The following is an 8,739-nucleotide window of genomic DNA, read 5'->3' on the forward strand; positions in this document are numbered from 1 at the left end:
TTGCATGTTCGAATCGAGTGATATAAAGTTGTTTTTGATATTTTGTTTTAAGCCTATGCCAAACCTTAATCGTTGCATGAACCATTCAGGATGAATGCCTAACCTTAATCGTTGCATGAACCATTCAGGATGAATGCCTAACCTTAATCGTTGCATGAACCATTCAGGATGAATGCCTAACCTTAATCGTTGCATGAACCATTCAGGATGAATGCCTAACCTTAATCGTTGCATGAACCATTCAGGATGAATGCCTAACCTTAATCGTTGCATGAACCATTCAGGATGAATGCTTAACCTTAAGAATTTGGAGTTAACGCCTAAACAACCTCAAACACTTTCAAATGTGACGTTTGAGAAACATGGATGAACGTCTAATTCTGACGTGAGACTGTGAGAGCTTGTAGGGTGAACTACGGAGGCCCCTGAGGATCAGATCACACAGAGGAGAGGTGGTTGGTGTGGTAGGGGGTGGTGTCCTAGACCTGCTCTAACCAGACCTACTGATACAAGAGGCCTGGAGGGTGAGGCAAAGCAGTCTGGGACATGGAGATAATACCCCCTTGCCTCTGCCTCCCCTCTGGGTTTTATTACATATTTGCAGGACCAACTTTACATATTGTAGGCCTTCAAACCCAACTGAATGATATTATCATCTAATGTGTTTTATTAGCATTAATAAACGGATTAACTATATGCACAATAGTAGTTTAACATTTAAAGAAACCATGTTGAATGTAATTTGAATAATAATGACGTAGCACATGTGAGTTATTTAACAAGTCATAATTGTAATAGCTGGAAAAGAAATACAACAGAACATTGAAGTAGTCAATGAGAACCGGTATTTGCCGCAAAACAACTTAAACATCAGTATATGTTGTACAATGTTACCAACATTATGTTCACAGATATACAATATTACCAACATTATGTTTAAGAAATAAGGCCCGAGGGGGTGTGGTATATGGAAAATATACCACGGCTAAGGGCTGTTCTTAGGCACGACGCAATGTGGTATATAGCCATGGTATATTGGCCATATATTACAAACCCCCGAGGTGCCTTATTGCTATTATCAACTGGTTACCAATGTAATTAGAGCAGTAAAAATAAATGTTTGTCATACCCGTGGTATACTGTCTGATATACCACGGCTGTCAGCCAATCATCATTCAGGGCTCGACCAACCCAGTTTATAATCACAGATATATACAACGTCTGCGCGGTCACAGGTGGATATATATCATAGGTAGAAACCTATCAAATAATCTCTCATAACATGCTGTACTGTACATCCATATCAACGTGTGTGGATCTGACTCTCTCACTCGGTTTTTAACACCTTGTCCAAGATTTCTCCTTCTATTCTCCCTGTGGCATCTGTCTCTTCTGCTGAGTTCTTTGTCTGGCTAAACCTCCTTCTCCCCACCTCAATGACCACAGATCCAGCAGTGGCCCCTATAGCTCCCCCTATGGGCCCTCCAAAGAACACGCCCACCACCCCACCCAGCAGCGCACCTCCAGCCGTCAGCTTGGGGACCTTATTCGCTCCCGCCCCCACCTTCTCCCACACCGAACGAAGGAGCGACGAATACCATGCAGAAGAGAACGAGAGCGAGGGAAGATTTTCCAATTCCAGGGCGCTCACACTCTTCTCCGCCTCCTCTCTTGTTCTCTCGTTCTCCTCCTCATCTTCCTCTGTCTCTCTCAAGGGCTGCATAGAGTAGGAATGAAGCGCTTGTCTCTTCACCTCCTCTCCTCTTCCCCTCCTCTCCCTCACTATCTCCTCCTGTCTCTGTCTCACCCTATCCTCCGCCTCCTGGAAGAGCGGACAGGAGAAACACTCTCCTCCTCCCTCTCTCACCGTCTGCTCCACCTTCTCCAATAACTCCCCCACACTCCTCCTCTTCCTCTCCTCCTCCTCTTCTCCTCCGCTCCCTCTCTCCATCACATGATACCGATCCCCACATCGTTTAACCAACTCTAACAAATCTCTCCTCTGGCTGGAGATATACTTCTCCACTCCTTCCACTCCCACTTTCCCGCTCTCTTTCAACCTATCAGAGTGAGTGAAGAGGACCAGGGTGTGGGTCCGGACCGCCCCGGGACCAAAGACTTTCTCTAGGGCCCCTAGAGCCTGTAGCTCTGCCTGGGCTGGTTGGTCTACGGGGACACAGAGGATGAAGGCGTGGGGGCCAGGGGCCGAGAGGGCCACACAGGACGACAGCTGGGAACGGACCACATCGGGAGGGTGCTCGGAGCGGAACCAGTCTGGAGTGTCCACCACTGCCACCTGGAGGTTAGAGGGAGGATAAAGAGGAGGAGAAGAGGATTTGTTGAGGTCTGAAATTACTGGCATGTAGCTCGTCATTTGAGGTCACTACTATATTGATTTTACTGACGCAAAAGTTCAACTTGACCCCCCCCCATTTACTGTGAAAGTGTTTACAGTCATTAACACTATAACATTCTTAGACATAATACTTGATGGGTTTCAGTTTGAAACAAGTCAAACTGCAGACCTCAATAGACCTCAATAGAAGTCAATAGAAGTCAATAGACCTCAATAGAAGTCAATAGACCTCAATAGAAGTCAATAGACCTCAATAGAAGTCAATAGACCTCAATAGAAGTCAATAGACCTCAATAGCAGTCAATAGACCTCAATAGAAGTCAATAGACCTCAATAGACCTCATATTATTCAATGATTAAGAAAATAGAAACCCAATAAAGCTGTAATAACGATTAATCAATCACTAACCCGTCTCCCGGCAACGAGGGCCCTGCTCTTCTGACAGTCCTGAGTGACGGCTGTGGTAATGTCTGGTCGAGACACAAACTCCTCCCGCCCCAGTATGATATTACCTGCTGCACTCTTCCCTGACCCTGACCTACCCAGCAGAACCACACGCAACTCTGACTGGGAGGAGGAGGAGGAGGTGTAGGAGGAGGAGGAGGTGGTTGTCTTCTCTCCAATGCTGTTGATTCTGTGGCAGACTGACAAGGACAGACAGTATGTTTAGATCACTCCAAAGCTGTTGATTCTGTGGCAGACTGACAAGGACAGACAGTATGTTTAGATCACTCCAAAGCTATTGATTCTGTGGCAGACTGACAAGGACAGACAGTATGTTTAGATCACTCCAAAGCTGTTGATTCTGTGGCAGACTGACAAGGACAGACAGTACGTTTAGATCACTCCAATGCTGTTGATTCTGTGGCAGACTAACAAGGACAGACAGTATGTTTAGATCACTCCAAAGCTGTTGATTCTGTGGCAGACTGACAAGGACAGACAGTATGTTTAGATCACTCCAAAGCTATTGATTCTGTGGCAGACTGACAAGGACAGACAGTATGTTTAGATCACTCCAAAGCTGTTGATTCTGTGGCAGACTGACAAGGACAGACAGTATGTTTAGATCACTCCAAAGCTATTGATTCTGTGGCAGACTGACAAGGACAGACAGTATGTTTAGATCACTCCAAAGCTATTGATTCTGTGGCAGACTGACAAGGACAGACAGTATGTTTAGATCACTCCAAAGCTGTTGATTCTGTGGCAGACTGACAAGGACAGACAGTATTTTTAGATCTTTCTCACATTTAGATGAAATGGGGAAAAGTTAAAGAACACCATAATTGACATTGTTGTGTTACACTGAGAAGTATGTGACTTACAGGTATTAACAACTTTCTGGGCTGGTTTTGCGTCGATTTCGGACAGCTGTGAGAGTATAGCGCCCTCTAGAGACAAAAAGATAGAATTACAACAGAGGAACACAGTCTAGTGAACAACCCTTCATTGCCACACATTACTTTCAGTGTCAAAGTAGTTTGTTTGAGCTTGGTTTGAGTAATGGACATATATATCCATACCGAAGTGTGACTAGCGGACAGTTTCCATACAAAATGGGTCTTTACCTTCAGTCAGATGGAAACTAGGGATCCTTGTGAACAGTGCTGGACCACCATTCTGGGGCTTTTTTGGCTGCTGCTGTTGTGCTGGTGTTGATTGAAGACAGTTAACCAAGGGTTTCACAGTCACTTTCTCTTCCATATCTTCCCCCTCTTCCCTTCTTCTCCTCTCAATCTCTTCTTCTCTTTTCCTCTCCATCTCTTCCCTTCTCCTCTTGATCTCTTCCCTCTCGTCCTCTCTTGTCCTCTCTACAGCAGAGTTAGGTGTAACCTCTCTTTTCCTGTTTCCCCAATATCTGCGTGTCTCTGTGTTGGTGACGTGTCTAGATTCCAGTTCCCTCTCTCTCCCCCTCGCTTGTTCTTCCACCTTCTCCTTCAGTTCTCTCTCTCTCTCCCTCGCTTGTTCTTCCACCTTCTCCTTCAGTTCCCTCTCTCTCCCCATCACTTGTTCTTCCACCTTCTCCTTCAATTCCCTCTCTCTCCCCCTCGCTTGTTCTTCCACCTTCTCCTTCAGTTCCCTCTCTCTCCCCCTCGCTTGTTCTTCCACCTTCTCCTTCAGTTCCCTCTCTCTCCCCCTCGCTTGTTCTTCCACCTTCTCCTTCAGTTCCCTCTCTCTCCCCCCCTTCGCTTGTTCTTCCACCTTCTCCTTCAGTTCCCTCTCTCTCCCCCTCACTTGTTCTTCCACCTTCTCCTTCAGTTCCCTCTCTCTCCCCCTTGCTTGTTCTTCCACCTTCCCCTTCAGTTCCCTCTCTCTCCCCCTCGCTTGTTCTTCCACCTTCTCCTTCAGTTCTCTCTCTCTCTCCCTCGCTTGTTCTTCCACCTTCTCCTTCAGTTCCCTCTCTCTCCCCCTTCTCTTCCTTCTCTTCTCCATCTCATCTTTTCTTCTCTTCTCCCACTCTTCCTCTATTTTTCTCTCCATCTCTTCCTTCTCTTTCCTGCTCTTCATTATCTCATCCCTCTCTTCCTTCCAGTTTTCCATCTCCTCACTCTCTTCCCCTCTCTTGATCTCTTCCCTCTCTTCCTCTCTTCTCCTCTCTATAGCAGAGTTAGGTGTAACCTCTCTTTTCTGGCTTCCACAATATCTGCGTGTCTCTGTGTTTGTGACGTGTCTAGATTCCAGCACAGTCTCTTTCTCCTCCACTTTGTACCTCTTCAGTTCCCTCTCTCTCTCCCTCACTTGTTCTTCCACCTTCTCTTTCAGTTCTCTCTCTCTCGCCCTCGCTTGTTCTTCCACCTTCTCTTTCAGTTCTCTCTCTCTCCCCCTCGCTTGTTCTTCCACCTTCTCCTTCAGTTCCCTCTCTCTCCCCCTCGCTTGTTCTTCCACCTTCTCCTTCAGTTCCCTCTCTCTCCCCCTCGCTTGTTCTTCCACCTTCTCCTTCAGTTCTCTCTCTCTCCCCCTCGCTTGTTCTTCCATCTCTCTCTGCAGGGTGTTTTGTCGTATGTAGCATCCTCTGTTCTTTTGTACCATGTTCTCCACCTGAAATAAAGCACAGTGCCTCAAATATACAATACCAACAGGGTGGTTATACGTATTTGCAACATTCCATGGACATAGTAATAAAGTATTTGAAAGTGATGTGTCAATAAAGTGATGTGTCAATAAAGTGGGTGGGTCCTACAAATTGACAGTAGAAGCACATACAGGCACTACATCAATTGGATCCACTGTCATCACCATCATTAAAAGATGGGATGGTTGTCATGGTTACCTTCTCCAGCAGCTCCCTGACCTGCTCCCTGTCCTGCGGTCGGCGGTTGTTGAGGACGTGGTATTGGCCCCCACACCTGTCAATCACCTCCCTGAGCCCAGGGTCCTCTCCCTCCAGGTACTGCCCCGCCCCCTGGCCCATCAGGTAGTCTCCACAGGTGAACAGCACCAGGGTGTGTTTCAACACCCCCTCCCCAAACACCTCCTCCAGCTCAGCGGGCACTCTGTGCTCCACCTGGATCAATTAGAACGATGCAAATACATGGTATTCATAAGCACAATGTGCATCATTAAGTCAAACAAAAGGAAATAACACAGAACATCGAGACTGTTCAGGACTCACAACACCGTAGTAAAACTACATGACAAAACACCAGAGACACAATAACAAAGAAACATAGAACTTCTCTGAACGATTAGAGAACTATTAGACCCACCTCGGTGAACTGGCCGACAGGAACCAGCAGCAGGAAGGCGTGTGGCCCCGGGGCAGCCAGCTCAAGTACCCTCTCTGTCTCCTTCCTCACCCCAGCCTCCATGTGGCCCCCGCTCCAGTACCAGCGAGGGGCCTCCACCACAGTCAACCTCCGGCCCTCGGAGGCCCCAGGCCTCACCTGGCAAAGCCTGGGGGAAGAACCAGAGGAGGAAGGAGAGCCGGAGGAGGACTGGCCCAGGAGGGTGTCTCCTGACAGGGTCTTGCCACAGCCGATGGTCCCTAGGAGGACCAGGCGGAGCTCTGGCTCTGGAGTTCTGGCATGGCTGCCGGGGAGGACGTCAGTCATAGCTGAAAGAGAGAGATTAGTTACAGATACTGAAGAGGTATTACTTACAGTACTTACAGCCTGATGGTCAAGATGATGTTCATTCGCGTGAATAAATGACTTTGTTCTCCATACCACTAGTTATCAGCGTGGGAATAAAATGTAAGGGCGTGTGTCTTTGTGTGTAGCCGCAGGCTTCTCTCTCACACCCAGTCTGTCTAACTGCCATGATTAACACACCTGAAAGTTCAACTGGAAATGTGGGCTGGGTTGCCTCTGGTCTTATCATCTAACCTGGGTCAGTCATCCTGTGGCAAGTATCATTCAAAAGATAACCCAGAAGAGGTGTTACAAAGAAATGCTTACTGTCAGTGAACACCTTTGAAGCAGTGTGTCTGGTGTGTGTGTAGCCATCTTTCAATTGGAATGTGTGTGTCAGAGATGCAAAGATTCAAGTTACAGGTGAGGTATTGTCTGTGTTCACCGATCTGCCTGTGTAGTGTCAAACTTTCCCCCCCATCTCTCTTTCCTTGTGTGTGCATGCATCATGTGCACGGGTGACCAATTTCCAGCCACACCCCCCACACGCCTGCCACGCCTGTCCAACGACATACCCCTTGCCAGGCCTGTCCAACTACATTCTGTTCAGAACAACGTGTGGAGTAATACTCAAACACACAATGTACACTGCAAGCTCACAGCACCAGAACATAAAAACCGCACAAACAGTACGACATATACAGCATATGTAGATCTACTTCAGTTAGACGCCCTGACAACCTGTTGTTTATGTCCCGTGTTTCTAACCACAGACGACCATGTCCTGTCAACTCTTAACACTCCTGTTCTCCTATAGCAGCGAAACTGGACCAGACCTGATCCTGTGCATTATGATCAGTTTTAACAACCATATAGTTTACTGCCCACACATGGCGGGGTGGCATTGCATCAGGGGTCGACGTCAAATGAAGACCTCCGCGAGGTGTAGGAGAAACAGTACTGTAGCAACAGCTTCACTTTCACAGGCGTCTTTGATTTAGATTAGATCATGTGAAATATGAAGAAGTTCAAGGCTTTTAAATACCTTACAGTCTATGATATGTTCCGTTTTAAGAACCCTCCTGACTGACATACACGGTACACACATCAACCACCTAAATCTACTGAGGTGTCCCCCTTACCCAGGTAGGAGTTTGTTGGAACGGGTTGCTGGGTTCTGTCTGTATCCCTGTGTGTCTTCTCCTTCCTTCTCTCAGATGAACCCAGTCGCTCTGAACCGGCTTGTCTCTCCTGTGTAACCCTCCTCACCTCTATCAGTCTGTTATGGCAACACCTATCCTTCCTCATCAACCTCTAAATACGGCCAAACTACATGGATTAAGGAGTGTCGGTATTAGTGAGTCACCGGTCTACCTAGTACACCCTCCCTTTCTCGGTCACACGCACGCTGACACACACCAACATTCTCTGTCTCTATTGTTCAGAGGCCACCAGGTATTCCGTGGAGAGGCGGAGTGGTAAACAGTGACACTCACGCCAAACGTTCACCACAGCCAATGAGGGGTACATGGGTGGCGATGGCCTACGCTGGAGAGAGTGGGTACCAATCTACAGTACCAGTCAAAAGTTTGGACACCTTCTCATTCAAGAGTTTTTCTTTATTTTTACTATTTTACATTTACATTTACATTTAAGTCATTTAGCAGACGCTCTTATCCAGAGCGACTTACAAATTGGTGCGTTCACCTTAAGACATCCAGTGGAACAGCCACTTTACAATAGTGCATCTAAATCTTTTAAGGGGGGGTGAGAAGGATTACTTTATCCTATCCTAGGTATTCCTGAAAGAGGTGGGGTTTCAGGTGTCTCCGGAAGGTGGTGATTGACTCCGCTGTCCTGGCGTCGTGAGGGAGTTTGTTCCACCATTGGGGGGCCAGAGCAGCGAACAGTTTTGACTGGGCTGCGCGGGAACTGTACTTCCTCAGTGGTAGGGAGGCGAGCAGGCCAGAGGTGGATGAACGCAGTGCCCTTGTTTGGGTGTAGGGCCTGATCAGAGCCTGGAGGTACTGAGGTGCCGTTCCCCTCACAGCTCCGTAGGCAAGCACCATGGTCTTGTAGCGGATGCGAGCTTCAACTGGAAGCCAGTGGAGAGAGCGGAGGAGCGGGGTGACGTGAGAGAACTTGGGAAGGTTGAACACCAGACGGGCTGCGGCGTTCTGGATGAGTTGTAGGGGTTTAATGGCACAGGCAGGGAGCCCAGCCAACAGCGAGTTGCAGTAATCCAGACGGGAGATGACAAGTGCCTGGATTAGGACCTGCGCTGCTTCCTGTGTGAGGCAGGGTCGTAC

The 8,739-nt window shown here is 47.8% G+C and overlaps 1 protein-coding gene across 1 annotated transcript; it reads right to left on the bottom strand.

Moving 5' to 3' along the window:
* Positions 1-771: 771 nt before the first annotated feature.
* Positions 772-8,168, bottom strand: LOC115125843 (zinc finger CCCH domain-containing protein 13). The gene is made up of 7 exons (XM_029655415.2): positions 7,573-8,168; positions 6,068-6,414; positions 5,632-5,865; positions 3,929-5,399; positions 3,686-3,751; positions 2,766-3,001; positions 772-2,296 (listed from the first exon to the last, which is right to left on the bottom strand). The coding sequence occupies exons 1-7, from the start codon at positions 7,736-7,738 to the stop codon at positions 1,328-1,330; spliced, it is 3,489 nt and encodes a 1,162-aa protein (XP_029511275.2). The 5' UTR covers positions 7,739-8,168; the 3' UTR covers positions 772-1,327.
* Between the last annotated feature and the right edge of the window lie 571 nt (positions 8,169-8,739).

Source organism: Oncorhynchus nerka, linkage group LG15 (assembly GCF_034236695.1).
Source record: "Oncorhynchus nerka isolate Pitt River linkage group LG15, Oner_Uvic_2.0, whole genome shotgun sequence".
NCBI classification, from domain to species: Eukaryota; Metazoa; Chordata; class Actinopteri; order Salmoniformes; family Salmonidae; genus Oncorhynchus; species Oncorhynchus nerka.

Coding starts and splice junctions, on each gene's coding strand:
- LOC115125843 (XM_029655415.2), bottom strand. CDS start 7,738: ATGAGGAAGGATAGGTGTTGCCATAACAGACTGATAGAGGTGAGGAGG. Junction 5,400..5,631: donor TCAGGGAGCTGCTGGAGAAG/GTAACCATGACA, acceptor GCTTTATTTCAG/GTGGAGAACATGGTACAAAA. Junction 3,002..3,685: donor CCAGAAAGTTGTTAATACCT/GTAAGTCACATA, acceptor TGTCCTTGTCAG/TCTGCCACAGAATCAACAGC.